The sequence below is a fragment of the Acanthaster planci genome, linkage group LG18, assembly GCF_054643075.1.
Source record: "Acanthaster planci isolate LZ-2023a linkage group LG18, COTS_SCS, whole genome shotgun sequence".
NCBI lineage: Eukaryota > Metazoa > Echinodermata > Asteroidea > Valvatida > Acanthasteridae > Acanthaster > Acanthaster planci.
Window position 1 is genome coordinate 9,127,731 of NC_141794.1, and position 24,965 is coordinate 9,152,695.

The window sequence follows — 24,965 nt, forward strand, 5'->3', positions numbered from 1 at the left end:
CGCCAGTATACACGGACAATAAGCTTGCTGTAACTGCACACATAATGAACAGCTATTTTGGTCCCCAAGTCTGAAGTTGTTATAGTCTCTCTACATACTGCTCTGCTTAAGTCTAAGCTAAAGTGCCTCAATCACAAGCTGAAATCATAAAAAAAGGAGCTTGGACTTAGACAAGCTAACACTTATATCAAACATGGAGCCATCACTATTTTGTAATCATTTTAATAAACACTCTTAAAGCCTCATTTTCAGAAGTCTGCTTGAAATCAACCATAAATAGTGTGGACAGCATTTATCTGACAGCTACCGAGCCAATGTCAGTGAGTCTGCAGAAGTCTTGCATTAAATACCCATATCTTTTCGAGGCCTGGACAAACTGTTCTTTGTTCTTGAAATTCAACAACTTTTCACCAGGGAATTCTGTTATTTCACATAAAAATTCATACTGGGTTAACTTATGAGTGAATTATTTTGAAAATTGGATCTTGTTTGTCCCATTAAACATTGTTGTCCATTTTGCCTTGATCCTGAATTATATCAACTAAAAATATTCAGAGAAAACAAGTTAGGTTAAACAGACATTTAATCAAAGTACTGAACCCTGCCCAGTGGTGTTTTGACAAGTCACAGTTTTGATATAAATTTGAAAAAGACCTCTATATGTCTGAATGCAGCACAAGGCTTGAACATGCAGTGTAGCACTGAAGAGGAAAATGATCACTTGCTCACTGGATGGGCTACATGTTAGTGGATCCATGTATTGGTGTGATTTATTAATAATCTTCCGACTTTCATCATCTAATAGAATTTACATTGTGGAAGAGTTATCATTCATAACTAAATAAGATTGTATCCATTATCTCCTCTGTTTGATCCCCTTTCTTGGTCTAGCATTGGGATCTCTGCTCCTATTGCGGTTTTTATTCTTGACATTGGCTGTAGCATAGTAGTGCTGACCTGTCTTCTTGGATTGTGCTTTCCTTTCATTTCGCCTCCGCTGATCAAAAAGAAACAAACGATTCTTAATATATAACATCCTGGCAAGTGTCTGTGGGAGATTTCCAATCCCAAATTAGTCTCCGTCTCAGGCTTCATCTCTGGCATCAATACTCACTTTAAAAGCTACCAGTGTTCCAGCAGAAATACATCAACATTTGCATTGCTTGCATGTAAATCAACAGTTTGTTGACATTATTGGACTTACTAATGAGCTAACAGTTTCAAAGTCAGGCAAAGCCTAAGACAGAGATGAAGCCAATTTACTAAAAACCCTCATTGTGCCAACAGAAATTTTATCGCAAAGAAATAAGTCTTGTAGTGTTAATATTCAAATTATCTGAGGATGGGTCAATTAGGGTAGGATTCGATAATTCATTCCATTCATCTCTTGCTAACAGTAGAAGTTTTTAGTCGGAGCAAATATTCCTTGACGGATGTACATGTACTCCAGTATTATTCTGTATAGATAATCTGGGTCCAATTCACATGCATTTGTGTGATATCTAAGGGCCAAGGCACAGGAGACAATCTTCACAGGAAACACAGAAATAAAAAAACGCACTGCAGGCACAGAGCACCTTACATATTAACACTGGGGTGTAAGTGGCCACATAGAAAGATAACAGCTGGTAAAGAAGCCAACATTTAAAAACTTCTCATAATTTTGTACAAAGCAGACATAAAAAAACCTAAAAATCATATAAAAAGCCGACTTTGAAAATCTTGCAAAAAAATGCACAAAATTAAATGCTGATGTTGCTTTCTTCCAGATTGGCTGGAACCAGTTACCTGCATACTGTCTTCATTGACCAAAAACCTTGAAAATAAGTCTGGACTTTATAGGAAACCTAGGAAATTTAATTCAGTAGCAAGGACAGAGGTAGCAGGAGAAAGCAGAATAACTAGTATATCTTACGTCTCAACAGAGAGAATTTCTGAAAGGCACTGCCATCATTGAAGTTCAAAGTCTAAGTGTCAAATAATTTGACAGGAGTTGATGAACAATCAGCAGCTCATCAGCTGAGGGGGATAATTCAGAACAGGGAACGTTCCATTCAGAATGCTGTGTCCTTATTCTGAAACAGGAAGCCCTTCCACTATCAACATTGCATTCCCACTGGAATGCTGCCTTTGCATGGTCTAAGCACAAAGCTCATTATTCCTGCTGAAAATGAACTGTCCAACAGAATGCAAACTTTCCCAACTTCTGAGACACTTCCGTAACCTCTTCAAACAAATTGGGTGTTTTTACAAACATAACTGGCCCCGATGCCATACCTCATGTTTACACCACAATTCATTTCACAAAAAAAGTTCATTTATCCTTAAAGCCGATTTTGAGGACCAAGAAAATCACGTGCTTCACTGTACAGCGTAAGTAAATGTGGCAGAGCCAATTTTCAGTTGTTATTTTATATGTATTCTTTATTGTTGAGAAGATAGGAGTAGTGCCCCTTAGTGAGGAAAACCCCATTTATTTCAGTCTCAGTTGGATATCCCCACCCTTTCTTGGTAGTGTGTCCCCCTGTTTGTTTACTTTAGCCCAATGTCCCCTATAAAGTTGCCTCCTGGACAAGGCAGTTCAGTACAGCAGACCAGCAGTGAAGTGTGTACATGTCCCTGTACCTGTGTTCATCTTTCACCTTCTTAACTAGAGTGGTGCGTCCTGCTTGTGTTTTGTCTGCTCAAGTCATTGACTTCTTCTTGGAGTGTACTTCAAAGGCCACTTATACACACAGTGTTGGGTTTTGGTTTTTAGACTTTTTAAAGTTTTAGTCTTGGGGTGTTTTTTTAGTCATTTAGTCCTTTTGGTTTTTTTGCCTTTTCCTTGTACTTTTTCATTAATACATTAGATTTTTGTCACTTTTTTGAAGTCAAATATTGGGTCTGAGTCCTTATTAATTCAGTTTCCTGCAACTTTTCCTTCAAAAATCCTTAGTTTTGTTAAGAGGTTTTGCTGTTTTGTGAGTTTCCCATAGTGTGCCATTTTTCCCCGTTACATAAACAGGAAAACAAACTGGACAAGAAAGTAAGTAAATAATAATTGTTGTTACCTCTTTGGCAGTAAGTCCTTTGCTCTGCTTGGCCTTCCTGCCATCATCCTCATCATCTACTGTTTCAAAATATCGTTTCCTCATTTGACCTCTCTTGTCATCTTCAGTGTCCTCAACTTTGTCAAGTTTCAGGAAGGAACGTCCAACTGAAATGGTTGATAAATCACATGTATCAGAGATCTCAGGCAAACCCCAATGGTGAGCAGTATAAAAAAAGCAACAGAAGACAGCAAATGACTGGGGATGGCATTGTGACTAATGGTTGCTGAAAAGGTTCTTTCTTCTTCCAAAATGTGCATTGAGACTTGCAGATATCAGTGTCTAATATAAAGGTGTCAAAGAAAATAACAGCTATTGTTAAGCCTTTTGTCATTACTTATACAACAACAAAAGGTGGTAAGAAACCCCTTCGCGCCAGGAAGCGGCTATAGCCGTCGTAAAAATTGAGATCCTCAGCCCGCTTTTCAGCTATTATTCTTGGCCCACACTCGAGCGAACACGGTGAAAGAAGGCAGACCCTGGCTCTTGTATATATGGTGGTTGGCATTTGTGTGTAGCCCAGAAATGGAAAGACCGATTTTGCATCATAATCACCAGCTTCACAATAGTCCCCACTTTGAAAAGAGGCAACGGGAATGTGGAAGGGTGAGTAGAGCCACAAGCCACCGAACAATCAGCCTTTTCAACGTGTAATTCAAAGTGTGCAGAGCATGCAGGGCCACAAACCGAGAATTTGCGGTTTGGCAGGTGGCCTTCGTGGCCAAGCGAGGCTGGAATGTTTGGAGTCGGCTTTCAGGAAGAAATTCCCATCGTCAAGGGGTTAAGTATGGTCTTTGAATAAACTTTTGATTATGCATAAAAATCAAAGTATCTGGGAAAAACCTACTAATGTCAAAGAATTTGCAAATGAACTTAGGCTCTGGTCAAAATACGAGTTCTTTCGTACAATTTATGTAAGACTTGAAACTTGTCAACATTTTACCTGGTTTCTTTTTGGATGTTTTTGTTGCAGAGTTCCCTTCTTCTTTGCTAGATTCCTTGAGTTTCCTGGCTGCCTGAATGCTGGCTAACATCTTCTGATTGTCTCGACTGAGGAAAGCATTCACCCCAAATGCAGTCACACCAATATTGGCTGGCTCTGAGTTTGGTGCACTAGACTTGTACTTGGCTATCATTTTTTCCATGGAGGGTGCTTTGAGTTTCTGAGTCTTTGATTTTGGCCTCTTTCTGTCCTTGTCAGGGACAATTTCAGTCACATCTTCAGCAACTGGATCCGTTTGGGACTGTTCTGTGTCAACTTCTCCAGTACTGGCCACAAGGGGGCTCTCTACTTCCTCTCCGCTAGTGCTCACAGGCGAGCTTCCTCTTCTGTTTTCATCTGGCTGCAAATCATCGCTTGCAAAGTCCACCCCTATGCTAATGCCACTGAAATCCTGATGTAATGATGAGACACATTTAGTGGCTTGCGATTTTTCAGAAGCGGTGTTTTTATCCACTGAGGAGGTGATGGTTACTTCACTTTGTGAGGTTTCTGGGGGTCCAACACTTTTATATTCATCACTGGGAACTGTCATCTTTGTCTTATCTGACACACCTTCCTTCTCATTTTCTGGATCCTGTAAACAGAAGACATTTTCACTTTTAAATGTATAGATACAGAGATATTGAGAACAAAAATCTGAATTATAAAGGCAGCTTACATGTAGATTAACCCTCCTTTGGTTTTACAGCACAAATGTGCACAAATGCCCGTAGTCACTGGTGAGCATGTATTTTCTATATAGAACTCAAACATGCACAGGTTCAGTGTGTACACAGTAGATTGCCAGCACAAAATGACCCAGGGTCTTTTATGCAGTCCTCTTCACTGCATTTGGTTTACTGCACATTAACCACTTCGGACCGGGGCATTTTTCAACGTTGAGGATGCTGGGCCGGCATGACTATCATTTTTTCCGTTTTCAAAATCCTTCAACAATTCATCATTCCATTTAACAGTCGTTTATAGCCGCACGGAGTAATCTTCAGGCACTACTCTAAGTTGACAGGTGACCTTCATTGACACCCGAATATTTCAGCCAGGCCTGCAGCCTTGTAAACAGAGCCCAGATTGTGCGGTGTTATACAGCTGTCTTTTGTTCACGAACCTGGCTCAGTGCACTGCTGACCTCTTTTCAATAGGGGCCAGATTAGCATGCAGCGGTGCTGTGTGGCTCATCGCTGCGGTGGTGGAGAGCTTTTGTCCCCGGTGGTAATCCGCTTGCTCTAAATACCCCAAACCCTGGTATACGGTTTCAAAATAATGCTTGATTATCACCACTTTTGAGAGTGAAAAATGCCGGTCATGCCCAGCAGCCTGGTCTTTTGTTCGGAGTACGGTCTTTTGTTACAGGGCCCTGTTTCCTTTGTCCGAGTTCGGAGACCCCGGCCACACATATAAACCATACGGCTCCGATCCCGGAGTCCCCGGCTGGTAGTGGTTAATGCACATGAAACAGTGAAGCACAGTTGTTGGGCAGCACAAAAGTGCAATCTGATATTCCTGTGAGGGACTGTTGGTGCAGTGCACAACACCACACAGCTGTGCTTCTTTGAGGTGTTCACCAAGTGACCCAAAGAGTGACTTCAGCATAGGAGGGTTAAAGAGTACATTAATTTCAACACAAGGTTCAAACCATATTTTCCCCATAAATCCCGTCTTATCTCCAATTTTTTGTTTTGCACACACACACACCCGGTAAGTTTGTGAAAACAGACCACATGTTGAACTGAAACGGTGGGCCATAAATTTTTAGGATGTTGTGTTGAGTATTGTACAAAAGTTGTGAAGATGTCTATCTCGAATCAGTATTTGCAGGGTTTGGCTCTGAAAAGTAAGCCAACAATTTTCACCAAAATATCATCATTGGCAAGTAGTCATGTTTGCAGGAATTCAGCCACAAGCTTAACTACCCCCCCCCCTTCCCGCTTGAATACTCACCAGTTCACAGTTTGGAGGCTTGACAAAGAATGGTACCTTCCCTCGTTGCCAGTCATTAAGAACCATTTTGGCAACGGTTCGGACATCTGGTTCCCCACCCTAGGCATGCAACAGGGATAACGTTTAATATACAAAAACCACAAATGGGAGATAAGGTGTTTTCTAGGGAGAGGGGAAACTGACATTTGTTCAGTATTTGACTGATGTGATCCAAATGTGCAACTCTGAATGTAGCCCAAGCAACTGCTGAAGTATGCTACTATCAGTATTGTAACTTTACAACTATCGTTTGTTTGATCATTGTAGTTATTCTAAAGACAGCTTGATAAATATTTCTCTTAACACTGACTTTTCTTTCCTTCTTGATTTTGTTTGTCTTCAGAACTTTACTAAAAATACATGTACTTAATAAAGAAACTTCCAGAACACACACACATAAAATTATGCCATCATATTTAAAAACAAAAAGGATATTTGAGAATTCTCCAGTGACTGAAATGGTATCTTAGGGAGAACTTCAAAAAGATCAATGAAGCATCTCCTGCAGATCCAGATTTGACCAGGAACAAATTTCACAAACTTTGATGCTGACAGCATCAAACTTGTTGGGAGCTGTAACAAGTTATGAATCAAAATGTTATGTGACCATCATCATTACTGGTTTATATATGATATTTCCCAGCAATTTTTGCTCAGCTTTTAAATTTGAAGTAGAGTCCTCATTTCTTACCTTGAGCAGTTTGCCAGTCCTCTGGGCAACTTTCTCCAAGAAATCATTGGGATCTGTCCAGTCAGTCACTCGGTAGGTCTTCCTTATATAGTCCAGCTTGACCCGGTCAAGAAGGGCTGGAATGTAGTCCTCGGGGGTCTCAAGCCTTTCAACCCGCACCTTGAGAAAAAAATTCAGTCATTGAAATTAGGGTTTATAACCATCCACAACATACAGCAAGACAGAACTGAAAACTCCAGCTAAGTGAGGTCCTCAAATCCTGTGGAAAATGAAGAATTCATAAAGCGTTCAAAACTTTACTGTGAATCATAATTAGGGAGAAAGTTGCATCCTGATGTCACTTCCCGGACCCCATACAAACATCTGAGGAAAGTTGATGACACTTTATTCTTATTTTCTCATGAAATTGGAAATACTCTACAGTATCAGATTCATGCCTTTTTAATATTTTTGTAATTTAACCGTTGTTCACTGGGAAGACGCATGTGTACAAAGAAACATGTAGCATCCTCGTTGCATAATTGTAGGAATCAGTGCTGGTTGATTTCTTTCTATTCTTTAAGAATTATATAGAAAAATGGACAGATATGTTCTCAAATTGGGATGTGAATGTCAAATACAGAACACCGGTAAATAAAGGCATTATTTTAAGAGAACAAAACTAAAGGGCATACTTTTCAAACACAGTGACTGATGACCAGGAATGGTGAGATGATGTTTGGAACTTACCACTCCTTTCAGGACAATCTCTGCATCTGTGTCGCCAGTTGGGTAGACCACACCAGGGCAATCAATCAGGAAGATGCGCTTCATCAATGTGATATATTGCCAGACTTTGGTCTCACCGGGTACTGGTGCCACCTTACAGACCTTCTTGGCTCTTAGAGTGTTGATGATGGAACTCTTACCGACATTTGGGTAACCAATGAAGCCAACGCTAATCTGCTTCTTGTCAATGTGAAGCTGTTAAAAAACAAAGAAATAAAATATATAAGTAATTTCAAGCTACATTTTACATGTCATTTGACAGATTGCATCATACAAACTCTCAAAACACCACAGGCTAACCTACCAACAAACTCAGGTATGAGATCAATGTAATGTAAATCTCTATAAGCCCCCAGTAATGGCAGAAAGAAGATCAATGTATGCTTTATAAGCCCCCAGTAATGGCAGAAAGAAAATCAATGTATGCTTTATAAGCCCCCAGTAATGGCAGAAAGAAAATCAATGTATGCTTTATAAGCCCCCAGTAATGGCAGAAAGAAAATCAATGTATGCTTTATAAGCCCCCAGTGATGGCAGAAAGAAGATCAATGTATGCTTTATAAGCCCCCAGTAATGGCAGAAAGAAGATCAATGTATGCTTTATAAGCCCCCAGTAATGGCAGAAAGAAAATCAATGTATGCTTTATAAGCCCCCAGTAATGGCAGAAAGAAAATCAATGTATGCTTTATAAGCCCCCAGTAATGGCAGAAAGAAAATCAATGTATGCTTTATAAGCCCCCAGTGATGGCAGAAAGAAGATCAATGTATGCTTTATAAGCCCCCAGTAATGGCAGAAAGAAGATCAATGTATGCTTTATAAGCCCCCAGTAATGGCAGAAAGAAAATCAATGTATGCTTTATAAGCCCCCAGTGACGGCAGAAAGAAGATCAATGTATGCTTTATAAGCCCCCAGTAACGGCAGAAAGAAGATCAATGTATGCTTTATAAGCCCCCAGTAATGGCAGAAAGAAGATCAATGTATGCTTTATAAGCCCCCAGTAATGGCAGAAAGAAAATCAATGTATGGTTTATAAGCCCCCAGTAATGGCAGAAAGAAAATCAATGTATGCTTTATAAGCCCCCAGTAATGGCAGAAAGAAGATCAATGTATGCTTTGTAAGCCCCCAGTAATGGCAGAAAGGAAATCAATGTATGCTTTATAAGCCCCCAGTAATGGCAGAAAGAAGATCAATGTATGCTCTGTAACTGATGCAACTGATGAGAGAAACTTCCAAGGACCATACAACAGCATGCACAATGCATCCACCATTACATGTAAATACTAGTGGGCTTCTGACATACAGTGAGTCTGGGCAACCTGTAAACAGTACTGTCACATCTATTATTTCGACTAACTACCTCACTGTGAAAGGAAGACATGTGGTGGCCCTAAGGTGCACTCAAACAGAATTTCTTGATGGGAGTTTTTGGAGGTGTTTCTGAAGAATCCAGGCTGCTAAACAGAATACAACTTCAAACAGTGCCAAGTTTACAATTTAATCAATAGATTTTACTGATACAATGACATCTACATCATATCTACATGTACCTTGCCAAACTGCCTGAGGAGTTGAATGAGGGCGCCTTTACCAAATGGATTCTTGACACTTGCATGAAATGCCAGAGTGGGGTATTCAGCAGACAGGAGGGCAACCCAACGTTTCTGTATCAAAATGTTTCAAGTATGTTGTTAATTTTGTCAAATACCTATGGAAAGGAAAACTTTCAAGTGCATTCAGTGGTTGTGGTATATTGGTCTATCACAAATATTAGTCAATTAAAGACAGATTGTAAGTTCACAACAAAGATTAACAAACAACTGGCCATAACCTACCAAGAGCCAATAATTTCCCACGATCACAGAAAATGGACGGAATTCACGGAATCAACACTTCCACTGCTTGGAATGGAACTTGCAAATTGCCAACAAAGAATGGCTTAAAAAGTAAAGAAATGTTTCTGCAACGTACAACAAATAAATGCCTACCCTTTTAAAGTGCTTGCTTTTCATGAATGAATTATGCTGGAAACATGCTAAATTACACCACTCCACCACATGATTGGGTCGTCTGTGCCGGTGCCGATACTTGCAAGCGCTATGGCGTGTGTGAGCCCCATGCATGCAGCGGCAATGTACGGCACACACATTGGCTGTTCACGCATGCACCGTACTAGCAATGAAATCAAGGTGCAAATAAGTTCATACTCACACATATGGTTATTGCACGCGTGGGGAATTCAGTCTGTGAATCCGCACAGACACCTTGAGATAAGGCTAGTGGGAAATCAGGGGTGGGGGATGCCGTATTTGTTGTGTGGATTTTCTTTTTAATTTTCATTACAGAAATTATAAAAAAAGTTAGAAACATTGCAGAGTGTTTCCAAACAAAACTGTTTTTTATTTTTTACTTTGTTTATTTTCTTTTCTTTTTTGGGGGGGTGTATGGTTGGGTGAATGGTTTCCAGGCATAGTTTAAAACTTGTGCTCCTATTTCATGCTTACGAAGGTATGAAACAGAATTTGCATTTCTGAAGCAGAATTTGGGATTTGGCAAAATGGAAAATACCTATTTTAAAATGGAAAATCATTGGCTCTACCTACTAGATGGGTACTGGGTTCTAGGCCCTGCTGTGACCATAATAGGATATTTTATCTCTGCATGAGAGCATTTCAGAATCACCTTAAACATGGTGACAAAGAAGACCATGCACTAGTGCAGGTGATATTGATATTTGAGTAGCTGATTTTTTCATAGCAATATTGCTGAAACAAAACTAAAATTGTCCACAAAATGTGCGTGCTAAACTCTCAAGTACTGTAAATATAAGCATATTTATAAACAAAATAACTGAGAAAAAACTTTTTACCAACTCCATGTACCAGCTGAAACAGATGGTTTGTTTTGAATCTTGTGTTACCTGATAAAACTGTGTACAACAGTTTCCTTGAAAATTGGTCACCAATTAGTCACCACACCATTGGCACTGAGAATCACATGAAAACTATCCACTATGACATGCTGTGGAAACACAGGGGTTAGGCTTTTCTACATATCAAACTTAGGCAATTATCCCAATAAAACGAAAGAAAACGTCTAAAATACATTTTTTGGTTCCAATGAAATTTGCTATTTAATATGACGGCCAAACAAATATCCATTGTTTAGCATTCTGTACTACACTACCAAAATGCTATGCATTTCACCCTGGTCATTGCCTATGACAGTGGCGGAAGTGCGTCAGGTCTGAAGGTCAGTAAGACTGCCATATTGAGAATTCATTGTGCACATGACCAATATGGAAAAATACCAATGCAAAATTTTGCGACATTGACTGATACAATCCAATGAAGCAATGAGTGCCGTGTACACAGCATAGGGAAAGAACAGGAAAGTGACCGCTACATTAGCACAGGTCTTCCTACAAGAAGAAAGGATGTGGAGCTTACCGTGACCCATGTAGGCACCAGGTCCACCTTGTTCATTACAAAGACCAAGTGCTTATGGGGTTTCTCTTTCTTCAGGTAAGTCTCCACAAACTTGGATCTGGTACCCATGGGATCCCTAGCATCCAGGACTTGTACTACAATGTCTGATGAGTCAATCACCTGGCCAGAGGAGAATGAAATTTGTTTTTATAAACAGGCTGTTTGACAAACAAAATCCCTGGGATTCTTCTGTCTGTAGTCACTGCCATGTTACCATAGCAATAAAGATGACTTACCAGTGTACTATTCAGATTGCATGATTGGCAGTGTTGCAAACAGTGTCCTACAATCTAACAAAGTAATTCTGGTGTTTGTGACTTTAACTGTCGCTAGCATGATGAACGACCCTTACTCAAAACAGCCAAACAAGACGGTGTTGAAGTAAAAACCATCACAAGACCAGACACGTGTAACAGGGTGAACAATAACAAAGGAATGCTTTCGTTGCAGTTAATTTGAATAGCTTGTGACTTGAATTCAGGCTTGGGATCTTGTGTTGGTCTTGTGGTGTTTAGTGATGGTCTTGACTGGTCTGGTTCCCTGACCAAAGATTCCCTGATGACTCTTGATCAAATCTTAGGTCAGGTATTACCCATGGATATATATATATATAGATCATGACACAACATGTCAAGGGTCACAAGGGAAGTCCTAGGTGGATCCGGCATGTTTAGATGTACATGGCGGCTGTTAATGTTTTGCGGCCATTTTGAAAACATGCAAGAAACTCCAAAAATGCTTGGGAAGGGAGCAACATAGAGTTGCATGTGGGCACCAAGCAAAAGAAAAACACATGTCATTATGCATACAGACACAGCCAGAAATACCTGAACATCAACGATGCCATCCGAATGTGGAAGGGAAAAGTTCAGAACATTTCACTATTTTCGGAAAGTGGAAGAATACCCCTGGTACTGGTCACATGGATATGGGTGATAACGGACCCTTGATTAGAAAAGAATAGTCGGAATCATCATAATATCAAAACCGGACCTCCGGTCTGAATTCAAGTCACAAGTTATTCAACTAAACTGCAACAAAAGCAATCTTTGACATTATCTGCCCCGAGTTAAAGTGCACCCTCACCAACAAAGAAAAGATGACTGGTGGGAAGTTTCCAAATGAGCTCGTGCATGCACCTGGCACGCATGCAAAGGCCTTACTTTCTAACATCAATTGGTTGTGTGTAGTCAGCATGCCCCGCGCCAAACACACATAAACCTAGCCTGCCCAACCATGTGATGAGTTCCCACCAAAGGATCATGGCTTCCATGTAAAAACATGTCCTTTCTTGTTTCTGCTTGGAAGGTATTCACCCTGTTGCTCAGGACTGGTTTTGCTCGTGATGGTTTTGACTCCAACACCAAGGTTCTAGTAGCTATATATGCACTTACCTTATACAACTCATTCCATATCCTCTTTGACTGCCCTGCTCCAAAGATCCACTCTCTGACCTCTGGCCTGACCCCTTCATTGTCTGTCACAAGGTCTTTGTCTTTCTCCTCATCGTATTTCTCCGCGGAGTCTTCCACAGTTTTGAGAAGATCCTGCAAAAGATGAACAAATGCTAACCTTTAATGTACAGATCCACTGCTATAAATGACATCACCTTGTCACAAACCGTGTTATTATTATCACTGTGCTAATGAATCAGGTACCGTACGCATGTGCATAGGCCTACTCTTGAATCAGTTCTGTATATTTTATGTGACATGTCTTTGATACCGATTACTCAAATCATAACCTGTGATAGCAGTGCTGTTTAGATGGATTCCCATCAAAGGAGAAGATTTTGTTGAGGGGAATATCTCTTTTTGTGTGTGTGCCCATACTTTTCTGCATGACCCTTTTTTGCAAATGTGTTGCACGTGTAAAAAATGCAGGAATAAACTAAGTCTGTGCCAACCAACTTTGACCAGATCAGACAGACGTAACCACTTAAGTACAGCACTGCAAAAACTTACGAACACTGAGTTTTGGGTGACACTGGGTTGACTTACCTGTAAATCTGACACCTTCAGGTTGAGCCTCTTCCTTTGTTTCTTGGGGCCAAATGTTGTTTCAAAGCTTTCTGTGTCCAAAATGTGAACTCTCGAATTCTGCAAGAATAGGAAAGAAATTCAAGGGAAAATTTCAACAAGAAACTGAAATGTATTGCTATTTATCATGTGACCAGCTAACTACATGTGCAGATTGTTACTTGCCCCTTGCGAGTTACTTCCAGATAGTTTCAGTATGAAGTCAATTTTTGTACTCATTAATTTTGATGGGGAACAGGGTGTGCTTCTAATTAGGACAGATACTGTCAACAAGTGGTCAAGTTATTTAACCCTAACACTGCTAAATATTTGTGCAACACTGTATGTTGTTGGATTTTGCGGTGGCAGAGTATACCACACAGCCAGTAAAGGCAGGGGTTGATGCTGTGCATTGTACAATTGCAAATTCTGCACTTTACCAATGCAATTTGGACATTAAATTGGGTTTTCTCATCAGACAGTTATGTTCGATTTTGTTACTTTTAGCAGGATGCCCAAAGAAAACCCAAGGGGAAAGGCTTATAGTTTCCCCCGAAGGTGTTGACATTAGCACCTGAGAGCTTACAGGTCAGTGGTACAAAGCAAAGAGTGTACATAATGCCACAATGGAAGGAATGGTTGACAGTACCTTGGATTTCTCCTGTAATAGTGTGATAGGCAGTTTAGTTTGTCTCATGACCACTCGGTAGGGATCTTTCAAGACCTTACCCATCTCCTCCTGAAAGGTTTGCAAGGCTGACTGTGTGATCACTCGAGTGTTACCTTTGACAAAAACAACACCAAAACACAATATTCATTCACATTTGAACTCTTAAGACAATACAGTCAACCAAAGCACTACACATGAATGCCTTGTAATGGAAATACAGTTATAATGTTGTCCATGGGTGGACGGGGGATGGGGTGGGGTGGAACAACCCCCACTAATTAGTTCCAGTTGGCATATAGAGCTTCGGTTGACAAATAAATGCAAAATTCGTACATAAACGATATACACTGGCCGTTGGCATTTCCCTATGCAGCATACCACAAGTCACTTTATGAATTTTACAGGACACGATGTTGGCAAACAAGTTAGAAATTGGCAAATTGACTCTGACATCCCCCCCCCAAGAAAACGCTTTCCCTATGCCACTGTTAGCAAGAGCCTTTCAGATACAGCACTGAGGAAAGAGTTTCATATACGGATAACACTTGATGCCCGTGCACAAACCTAGAGACTTGTCTGAAAAAATTCAGTGTTTTAAATTCCACTTTAAGGATGTGTTGTCACTTTCTGATGGCAGTTATGACATTTTAAAGGGGATGGGCCACTTAGGGTTAAATCGACGTTATGTGATAGTTTCCAACCGTCTTATAACCCCTCTTTTATGTCATTCAATCAGCAAAGCTTGGTATTTTCGCTGGGCTTTTTTCAGTCTCCACCTGGGCTCTTCGCAAAACTTTATCAAAATCTGCCAATGAGGGCAGCAGCCAAATCTTGGCAAAAATGTGACGTCAGAGGACGGACTCGACTTTTCAGACCAGAATGCACAGTTCCGGCAAGTTTGATCGGCCCAAGGAAGCGACACGCAGTGTGCGGTGAAAAAGAGTTGGAATGGAACACTAACTTTGACGAAGTAGGCTAGCCTATAAAAATGGACAAAAACTACCCCCACAATCACTGGAACACACAACAAAACAACCAAACTGGCAAAAGAGATAAAAGACAAGGAAGGCAATCTAGCCTTCCCAGTATGCAGTAGGCCTTAAAGACAAATCCCAAAGCAATGTCAACCCATTTCGCGTCACCTGGTTTTCCCGCTTGTAAATGATAACACGTGCCTGTTTCACTTTAAAACAAGATTTATCAAACAAACATCAGCGAATACAGCCATCTGCACTAGTAAGCAAGAGGTCGTGGGTTCAATGGTAGGACAATCACGTCTTTCAGAGAGACAAATTTTTATAATGGTGCAGGAAAAATCATTACCAGTCAGTGTTTTTACAAGAATGGATTTGCGCCAGGGACCACCGAGCTTGCCATCCTTCCATCCTTGGAAATAGTTGCTTGCGGTCCCCGCTGCTACATCTGACTCGAGCCAGCCAGCTGACACCGGCAAGGTCGGTGGTCGAGTGGTTAAGCGGTCCTCACTTGTAAGCAAGAGGTCATGGGTTCAAGTCCCAGACATTTTTCGGTAAGCGACGGCTGTTGTTTAGCTTTTGCTCCCAGAAAGGAGTGAAATAGGGTCGTGAAAACTATAATTTTTAACATATTTCCGCGCATTTTGAAATTATGCAGATGTCTTTTCTTATTATATGTATGTTTGGTTTATGTGAAGAAATCTTCCCAAAACGGCCCATCCTCTTTAAGGGAAAATAAGTGATGTCCGTATACGGAACTCTTTACAGCTCTGAATCCCATCACATGCCTAGCAGCTTAAACTAGACCCCTGTCTGTGGCCTTACCAAACCATCTACGGTTAGGCTCCACCCTAGCCACTGACCCGGATGGCAAGTGAGATTGGAACACTGCTGACTTGATGATCTTGCCTGCTGCATTCCTAAAGGCAACAATCATTCATCCAAATTGGTTAACAACTCACAATTACGTTGTAAGATAATATGGTTACTATTCAAAATATAGTATTCTTCAGTGTACAAAAGGCGACATCTCATGATTGAAGTCATTTTCATTTACCTATTTATTTGTTTTCACTAATTAAAAGCATGAGGTTATGTGGTAAGGGTGCACCTTCTAGACCTTTATGTACTTGACGTCATCTCTGTTAGATTTGCATAGTTTCCAACCAGCTAATAACTTGCTGTTTTTACCTTGTAGGTTTGCCTCCTTTGTACATCTTCAGTCGTTTGATTGTTGTCCTGTCACGCATATTGTGGCCTCCAGCTCCCTTGAGCCGATCTGCATGAAATAAACAAAACAATGCATTGCATACATGTATAAGCTTTTGTCTGACAAATGTCAACAAGCAACAACAAGTTATTCAAGTATATTTGTGCAAAAAAATTATATTCTCTGTGTGGATAGCAGAGAAAAGAAAGATAGCAGCCCCCATACAAGTACATTGCAAAAGTTTTTCGTTTTCCTGTGAGACTCTAGAAACAAATTCGGCATTCATCTTCCAAAGTGGCAGGTGTTAAAGTATGATGAAGCCAGTTTTAAACCTTGAACCTTTTAAACCTTAGGTGAGTAATTTTTAATTTGGTGATGCTTTGTTGATGCCACTATGGATACTCAGCGCAATCTTTGAAGTGCGCAAAATTCAAATTTGTACAACTTGCACAATTTTCCATGAGCAATTTTCATTAGGTTGAACATACATGTACTTTAAATCTGTGCAGAAAACACTGAGTGCAATTTCTGAACGTGCACAACTTTTGTGCCTCAAACTGTGCAATTTTCAAAGAGAGTCATGACGGTTAGCATTCAACAGGGCCCAGCAGGTGGCGCAGGGATTCCTACTCCCTTTAATGTCTCCAGCTGTCTGGCACAAGTCAAGCTGAGAAACTGTTGCCTTTTAACAGTAAAGGCTAGGATTCCAGTACAAACTGATAGTTTTGGGAGTCGTTTCAAAATCCATATTTTCCACGATAGTTATTAGGTTTGTCTGGGATCCTATTTTTATTGCAGATATATTTCTCATTAATACATGTATGGCTCTAGGAATTTTCAGAATAAGCCAATTTCTGATTCTGTCACCATGTTGATTTCAGCACCCCGCATAAGTAAGTGAACAAAGCTAGAGGGGAACAAATTGTCTCAAACAATAACAATTGCATGCATCAATGTGCCAAAGGTTACGCAACGTTGTCATGAATTTCTTCCCCTCTGTTAAATCTTCTGAGCATGCGCACATGAAACGTGAAAAAGGCTTATTACATGTAAATGTCAACAGGCATGACAGGGGAACTTAATAGCTCTAACAAGGAATTTGTTTTTCAGAGAGAAGCAAAGTCCGAAATAAATATCAACAGGGGAACTTAATAGCTCTTACGTGGCAATATTCATCAAAATGCTTGAATGGCGAAATTTCTTTCATGGCAAAATGTACCATGCCCCAGCCCTGTATGTACATGTACATGCAGCACACACGTCATGCGCAAAACAGGCCAGACAAAATTATGCAAAACATATACAGGGCGGTACCCCCAGAACTGTGGGGTCTGATGTCTGCCCCGCTCCCATGAACCCCGCAGAAAATGAGCCTTATTCGCCATAAGCTCTACATGACATTTAACAGGGCACGAACAGGGATTTTATTCTACATGTAGTTGTGTACCCATAGAAATGATATTTCTCTTTGTTATCGAACGACAGGTGTGCTCATTGAGCTCATTACGCAATGTAGCTTTATGGTCCGATGCATCTAACTATAGTGCATCTTAACAACGCTTTTCATTCTCAGTCGAGCATTCGGACCACGCTCATAGCACCCCCCCCCAAAAGTATAACTTCCCACCCTTGTTGCCTTTGTATTGGGCAATCCTTTTGGCTAAGGCAGGGGGCAGGGAGTGCTCTCGAAAAGAAGGGGTTTTTGGTGGCCTCCGAGTGACAGCAGAAATGCTGTACTGACACCGGCCACCCTGCCACCCCCTCCCCTTTCACTGAAATGAGAATCGAGGAAAACCAGAGTTGATGGACTTAGACTTTTTAGTCTGTTTAATACCTTTATGGTATTGTTTGGAGCAAATGTTTCCGCTTTTTATTTTTGTCATTTTTCCAACAGATTGCTGGTCCTGATACTTGGACTCTTTGTCCGATCCATCGTGCCTACACTACTGCTGTCCGCTAAAGCAGACTCCACCACCGTTTGTCAATAAGAAAATGCCACTCCATTTCCCCCAAAAGTTCTGTGTATGGTAGCTTACATATCTTCCTACTTTGTACCAAGAAAAAACGGGCCAAAGCAATGCTGTTTTCCAAAAAAAGGTACAAATATTTCCCAATCAGTGTCTGAGAGTCATGCGGTTCATGCGTGTAATTGCGAAGACGAGCCGCAACCAGATGGTTGACTACGGCTGTGATCGATACACAAGACATGGAAATTGGCTGAAGCTGCTTTCTGTATGTGTGTGTAATTCTTAGCCGCGCTGGCTACTTGAAGTGGCAGTTGGCGGTGGCGTGCTGGGGGTCACAGTGACCAATCACAGGGCTCCTCAGTCATTATTTATGCCCGAATGGCAGGAACGACAAGCAACACGCGTTGGGTGCCATCGCCAGTGCACATGAGCATGCTGTCGCACCATAAAACATTTTCTGTTGAAGCCGCACGTGGATGTGGACAAAGATCGTTGCTTAGTCGTACTACTAGTCGTACTCCTGCATCTGACACACAATAAACCAAGCAACCATCACAACAACTCAAGCTTGTGTCGAGCATGTCAATATAACACTTACCATGGAGGTAAGTGTTACGTACAGTGTATGACTGTTGCCTGTGGTTCATGTATCCACGCAATTTTTACTACTGTTTGCAATGTTTGTGGCAACATCTGTGGCTGGGCAAAATTTCAAATGTGCACACTTTCAAAGATTGCGCTCAACTAGAAGTTGTCATTGTACAAGCATGGCAACGTTAGCAGGTTAGATTTGTTGAGTTTAATAAACTTTATCATTTTGAAAATAAAATCTTAGTTTTTGCACCGTAGGCCTACCTGGATTGGAGCTAGAGGCAGATTTACTGATCTTGTCCTTTCGCTTCTGTTTCTTAATTGTTTTCGCCATGTTTAAAGTTGGTGACAGATTAAAGACCAAAGACTGTTCTGCATCCGTCGACAACTCCAACTTAGGACTAGGCCAATTGTGGTAACTTAACTTGTACACGACCACCAAAGATTGCAAAACACGTACATGTACACACGTGCAATGTGAATGTGTTTCGTGCATAATTTTAAGTGGTTCCCTGTGGTCAAGGCCCATATAACGTGAGCTGAGAGCACCAACGAACAGAAATGTTAGCCAGGCTTCTGGACTCTGTCCACGTAAAGCTGATTACTATCGGGAAAAGGATCTGACTATAAGATTTCAAGAAACGAAAATCAAAATATTTTCATGATTTACGTTTCACCTTCAGTAGGCCTAATTTCAAAAATTTGTGTGAAGTCACCATGAAGAGAAAATTCCCCAGATCGAAAGTGAAAGCGATCATCAAAAAGACCCAACCGAATGTTCGTTTGGGTAAAAATGCGGATTTATTGGTAAGCAAACTGGCCAATTTCATTTTCTTTGATTTTAAAAATGTTCAACCATTCGTCAACGTGTACATACATGATGTACGCTCCAACTTAACTTGTATAGCGTCTGTCCCAACTAAAGTTGGGACAGTCCCAACTGTTGTGCTGGTCCAACTTTTGTTGACCAATTTCTATAGAAATTTTCTCAACCTTATGTAAGTTTATGCATCTTACACTGGACATGACTTGACACAATTCATCTTGAATAGTAGGAAATTAAATGGCTAGTCAGCTAGTCTATATCCTTTACCGTCAAGACCGTAAACCATCTGCAACTTCAGAATTCTGGGGAAACTTTCAAACAGTTGTGGACAATATTCATCTCAAGGTGAAGAACTACCAGGGTGTGATTACCGTAGGGGACTTTAATGTGAACTGGACTGACACTATTGCACCTGATGTTCAACATCTTTGGTACATTGTTTCCACCATGGACATGGTTCAGATTATCGATAGCATTACACGGCAGAGCTCTCAGGACTTATCTACAGGGTCCACCATTGACCTTCTCTTTACACATCAGCTGCTGTTAGTGGAAGCCTCCACAGGACCTAATCTTGTTGGGAGCGACCACCTGGCCCTTGCATTCCATATCAGTGTATTAATCAGACCATCAAACCAATAGTTAGTCAGTTTTTATCATATAAACAGGGTGATTTTGAGCATTAAACAATCTTCTCAGTTTAGCTCCATGGAATTTGTTTATGGATGATGATAAAATTGATGATGTTTAGGAAGGTTTTCTTGATCTTTCCAATGCCATTCCTCACAAAAGACATACCGGTAGACCTGAACGGTCCTGCCCCTGGATTGACAATGATATAAAATACCTCATCCTAAAAAAGCGCACTGCAACAAATGACAAATAAACAATGGATAAATGAATGCTATGTAAGAAGGACCGTAATAAGGTTAAAGAAGCAGTGAACATTTCGTATTCAAGGTATGTCAATAAACTGTTCAGTGATAAATTTGACAAAAAACGCTTCTTTGCCTTTGTGCGCAGTCAAAGAAAAGATGAACTTCCATCATCAGCCATTAAGGTGCTACCATTCACAGTTCTGGTTTACATGTACCGTAATTTTCGGAATATAAGGCGCGGCTTGTACTTTGATTTTGCCTGTTAAGATGGTTGGAGCGGCTTGTAATCCAGGCAGCTTACATGTATATGCTGAGCTTTGAAGAATAAACTTAAGATTCATGTGTAGATACACTAATCTGTTTTTGACAAAGTTTGAAAAAATGCTTGTTCCCTGGAAACATCGTAGGCCTAGATCAAAACAGAAAGGTGGAACCGGCCTGAAAAAGCTTGTGCAGTTGTAATGCCATAACCACAGAAGTTGAAAGTCAAGTTCCGGTTACCGAAAGTATAGCCACTGCATTCACAAATACAAGCTGAGAGTAATACGTGTAGCTTCCATCCTTGTAATTTATAAATCATACTATCCACATACCCCCAAATTCACTGTAACAGAGAATAAGCAGATTCACAGTAATATTGTCCATAGAGCAAAAATGAACACTCATTGCTAGATGGTGATGGGTATGCTGGTTGGAATAAATGCATGATGACTTTGAAACGCAAAAACTCGGGAACGTGTGTTCTTTTTGCCCTGTGAATGAAATGGGTGCATGTTACTGTGAAACTGCTTATTGGTGTACAAGTAGGTACATGTACACGTAGGTCTGAGCAGTAGGTACAAGTTGGCTTGGGTACGAGTTGGCCTAGAGTTGACTCGGTGACTTGGACCGTTGCCTTGAAGAGTGGCCATCATCTTTTCTTTTTCAAGTTCCATGTTTCTGTGGCCCAGTGAAGTTTTGAGCATAAACCTTTCATCAATTTTTGTGTAAACTTTGGTCAGATCTTTCTGGATTACATGATGTTCATCAGACGGTTGGCAGTGAAGGGGAACATTGCAGCTCAAGAGCAGAAGGAGAACACACTCACTGCAGCTCACATCAGCTCTGTTCTTAAGGTGAGATTCATTTTGGGGTCACTGGGGTATTTTCTTAGCATTACACTAAATTTGGATAAAAAATATAAAATTACCACACAGTAACAAATTACCCTACAGTAAATGCCATTGCCAACTTCCGGTTCCTTTTCACTTTTGAGGCATCTTTCAAAGCTTCAACTGTAGTTTCATGTTCCGTTTAGTGTCTGTTACCTGTGGACATTAAGTCCATACCCCTAGATGATAAACACGGTACAGGTACGGTACATGCCAGTGAATATGAATGGTTTTGCAAGTCAAGATACATGTTTGTCTCCACAAAAGAGACCAGTTTCTCCCAGCATGTACATGTTTTTTTGAAAGCACAGGAATTTGGTAGGTTTTCATCAGTTTCTCAGTAGTCCAACAAAAATTTATCTTGAGCAATTCATGTAGATGTGATTCACCTGTTCGCCATGGATTGTTTGCAGTTGTGAGATGGATATTTGTGTATGCACAGTGACAAGTTCATTTTCAAGAATCCAAATGAAATCTTGCTGATGTGAATGCCTGAGATGTCAACTGTGTAGTTCAACAGTAGCCTCTTTGATGCAGCTGTTACGGTGACAAACTGAACAGTGAACACTGTGAATGCTAAATAGAGCACAAAACCGAAGTGGGATGTTACATTTGCCTTTATACAAAAGGAATGTCTTGCATATCAACATGTCTGCAAGTACATTGCCATGCTGCTTTGGTTGTGTGATCTATTAGTAATGCTTGGAGGGGTAACCATTCTTTAATTGCGATTGGTTAATTCCTCAAGCCCTTTACTGAACCTGTGAATGGATATTGCCAAAGCAGACTTCTTGAATACCAACTTGATGAATTTGTATTCTTTCTTGACCTCAGGATGTACTCAAAGAAATGAGAGGATAGCATAGACTCTACCAGCATCATGAGCATTTGCCATCCTGTGGTGTTGATCACGTACATGGTGAGAGACTGGTCAAAAGGTGAATCAGCAAATGTACATGGTGAGAGAATGGTCAAGAGGCGAATCAGCAAATGTACATGGTGAGAGAATGGTCAAGAGGCGAATCAGCAAATGAACATGGTAAGAGACTGGTCAAGAGGTGAATCAGCAAATGAACATGGTGAGAGAATGGTCAAGAGGCGAATCAGCAAATGAACATGGTGAGAGACTGGTCAAGAGGTGAATCAGCAAATGAACATGGTGAGAGACTGGTCAAGAGGTGAATCAGCAAATGAACATGGTGAGAGACTGGTCAAGAGGTGAATCAGCAAATGAACATGGTGAGAGACTGGTCAAGAGGTGAATCAGCAAATGAACATGGTGAGAGACTGGTCAAGAGGTGAATCAGCAAATGTAAACGCTGTGTACCTAGCTCCTTAGACTGTCAGTGAGCAATCTTTGTGGATGGGATTTCATCTTCAGTCTGCAGCAGTCAGCAGTGTATGGGTTTCATGTTTGTGGGAATTGCAGCAGAGTGTTTTCCTGCAAGTCACATCTACATGCTCAAGTCTCATCATTGTACCCACAGCAATCAATGACTTTCTGTGTGTGATGAGCATGGCGTAGCTGTCTCATACATATGTGCCCACAGCATGAAACATACATGTACAAGACAGACTGTCACTAGTCATTTGTGTGTGACTCTAGGCGAAGGCTTTTGGTTGGAAACCAGAGACAACATCAGAGTACGTAATGGACCTACACTGCTAGTGGACAGTGCTTAATCTACATCCATGGGCAATAAGCATGAAATGCAGGTGCTGATCCGGGGATTGGGTCAAAAAACCCTCTGCACTGACACCAAAAAAAAGAGAGAAACACATGTAAAAAATGAAGTCACAGTTATGATAATAATAATAAAGATGACATGCTTGAAAGGGTGACTACATATGTTTGAACATGAACTGTCTGAGTATTATGAACAGGAGACTAGCTATGTGTTTGGCAGGTGCATCAGTAACAATGTAATATTGTACCTTTGTGTCTGTTTCCTTACTCTATGGTGTACATGTACATTATGTGGACACCTGTCTGCAATAATCAGACATAACGAATCTGATGGGCCTAAATACCCCCCCCCCAAATTCCTGGATGTGTCCTTGCATAACTTTCAATGCAGATTAATTGTCATGTTTGTGGTACATGTACTGTAGCTCACCAAAGGACCACATGTATTTAAAAGTGGTATTTGTTTCATCATACACTTGTACATAATGGGAGTGGACCATGAGCTTTCCAACTAACATTTTGGGAGGTAACTCAATTTTTCATGTTAAACTGTAAATACATAAAGACATTTTAAACTACAAAATATGTCTACATGTACGTACCGTAATTATACAACATTCAATTGAAATACGTGTATCTGTGTAACATCTGCAACATTGGACAACAGTTGGTGATCTGCACTTTATTGCTTAATCTGTCTGTGTGAATACACCAACTTTTGTCTATCAAGTCTGTTTTTCATCATGCATTGTTTTTAATTGCTGAAATAAAATTAATTGTGAAAGTCCAAAGTTACGCTTTTAACTGTGTCCATTTTAGGCGTGTGATTAAGCCCTGTAATGAGATGGGGGCGATTAGATTTGGTTATTTTGGTTAGTATTGGTTATCGCAGTCTAGTATGTAGCAACAGTCACTTTGGGAATATACAGTATGAGTGAGGTCTGCAACTTAAATATACCAGTATACTAATAAGACTTATAATGTACATTTACGCAAGTTACAATGTACGGCAAGAATAACTCCAGAAAACAAGTTACCATGAGCTAATGTGAAGAGAACAGATGAGCTTTCAGTCTACCCCTAAATTGGTCAAAGGAACTGATGTTGTGGATGCTGCGTGGTAAGGAGTTCCAGCATCGGGGACCAGACACTGAGAAGGACCTGTCCCCTGCCTTTTTGAATGTGCGTGGAACTTTCAGATTGTTACTGGAGCAAAGGCCACATGCTGCTTAATCTGCTGCAATATAGTCAAATTTTTGTTTTCAGGGGCCTACGTCAAAGTGAAGGTTGCAGACCCTCTTAAAGCCATAAGCCATGTAGGGGTATTACATGTACTTTAAGGAGAAAATAAGATTAAATGGCTTCACCAACAGCGATAATATGTCATGACCACTCACATACATGTATGAACAAAAATTCCTGAAGCCCCTTCCCCGTCCTGAGGATACCGAGCACAATCAGTGTACAGCAGAGACGTGGTATTCTTTAATAGCGAGATACATCGATGCACAAGAGAATTATTTTGCCCATTCCAACATGCTTCTTTAAGCAACACTTCATTGTCTTTAGTGACATTAACGATGTAATGAAAGGGTCAGACATCTCAAAACTGCATTTTACATTTGTATCTGCTCCGAGCGGAACAAAAGAGGGTGTGCTCTCTCAGTAATCACCGCATAGGCAAGCGTTTATAATCAAGATCAATGGTGCGTTTGACGCGGAGCGCATGAGTATGCTTAACAAATTTATTCCTTAATGTGTGGTCTTTGCGTACATGCATAATGCCTGCAAAAACCAGCTTGGATAATTTACAGCCATCTGTCTTTCTTTTGCCACTTGGGGGCGCACTTCAGCTCGAGGCGGATAAAGGACACAAACATGACTGCCCTTTGAATGTGGACAAAGTCCTATGGCATGAAAGGGCGCAGAAGCAAAACAAATTTCCTACTGTTTGTTTTCAGGAATGGACGGGC

General features: G+C 40.7%; 2 protein-coding genes across 3 annotated transcripts; one reads left to right on the forward strand and one right to left on the reverse strand.

The window, feature by feature from the left end:
• Positions 1-206: 206 nt before the first annotated feature.
• On the reverse strand, positions 207-18,917 carry LOC110988590 (uncharacterized). Its single transcript, XM_022252275.2, has 14 exons — positions 18,715-18,917; positions 15,874-15,961; positions 15,508-15,602; positions 13,688-13,821; positions 13,021-13,119; positions 12,415-12,567; positions 10,982-11,140; positions 9,083-9,196; positions 7,493-7,726; positions 6,764-6,922; positions 6,034-6,132; positions 4,036-4,669; positions 3,054-3,199; positions 207-997 (listed from the first exon to the last, which is right to left on the reverse strand). Exons 1-14 carry the CDS (start codon positions 18,782-18,784, stop codon positions 857-859), a joined length of 2,325 nt encoding a protein of 774 aa, XP_022107967.2. The 5' UTR covers positions 18,785-18,917; the 3' UTR covers positions 207-856.
• Positions 18,918-18,994: 77 nt separating this feature from the next.
• On the forward strand, positions 18,995-23,783 carry LOC110988591 (centromere protein W-like). 2 transcript variants are annotated; one of them, XR_015428268.1, is made up of 4 exons: positions 18,995-19,257; positions 21,156-21,269; positions 22,140-22,221; positions 22,256-23,783. XR_015428268.1 is itself a non-coding variant. In XM_087148612.1 (3 exons), the coding sequence occupies exons 1-3, from the start codon at positions 19,168-19,170 to the stop codon at positions 22,164-22,166; spliced, it is 231 nt and encodes a 76-aa protein (XP_087004738.1). In that variant the 5' UTR covers positions 18,995-19,167; the 3' UTR covers positions 22,167-23,783. The 2 variants fall into 2 exon arrangements, 1 of the variants encoding a protein (XP_087004738.1); XM_087148612.1 differs by having other exon boundaries at positions 22,140-23,783.
• The last annotated feature ends 1,182 nt before the right edge of the window (positions 23,784-24,965 follow it).

What these genes read in the sequence shown, in the direction of transcription:
- LOC110988591 (XM_087148612.1), top strand. Translation starts at nt 19,168, where the DNA reads ATGAAGAGAAAATTCCCCAGATCGAAAGTGAAAGCGATCATCAAAAAG. An exon ending in GTAAAAATGCGGATTTATTG is followed by an intron (nt 19,258 to 21,155) that starts GTAAGCAAACTG and finishes AACTTTGGTCAG; the next exon opens with ATCTTTCTGGATTACATGAT. An exon ending in ACATCAGCTCTGTTCTTAAG is followed by an intron (nt 21,270 to 22,139) that starts GTGAGATTCATT and finishes TCTTGACCTCAG; the next exon opens with GATGTACTCAAAGAAATGAG.
- LOC110988590 (XM_022252275.2), bottom strand. Translation starts at nt 18,784, where the DNA reads ATGGCGAAAACAATTAAGAAACAGAAGCGAAAGGACAAGATCAGTAAA. An exon ending in TGGTGCCTACATGGGTCACG is followed by an intron (nt 9,197 to 10,981) that starts GTAAGCTCCACA and finishes ATTTTGATACAG; the next exon opens with AAACGTTGGGTTGCCCTCCT. An exon ending in AACATCCAAAAAGAAACCAG is followed by an intron (nt 3,200 to 4,035) that starts GTAAAATGTTGA and finishes CAACCATTTCAG; the next exon opens with TTGGACGTTCCTTCCTGAAA.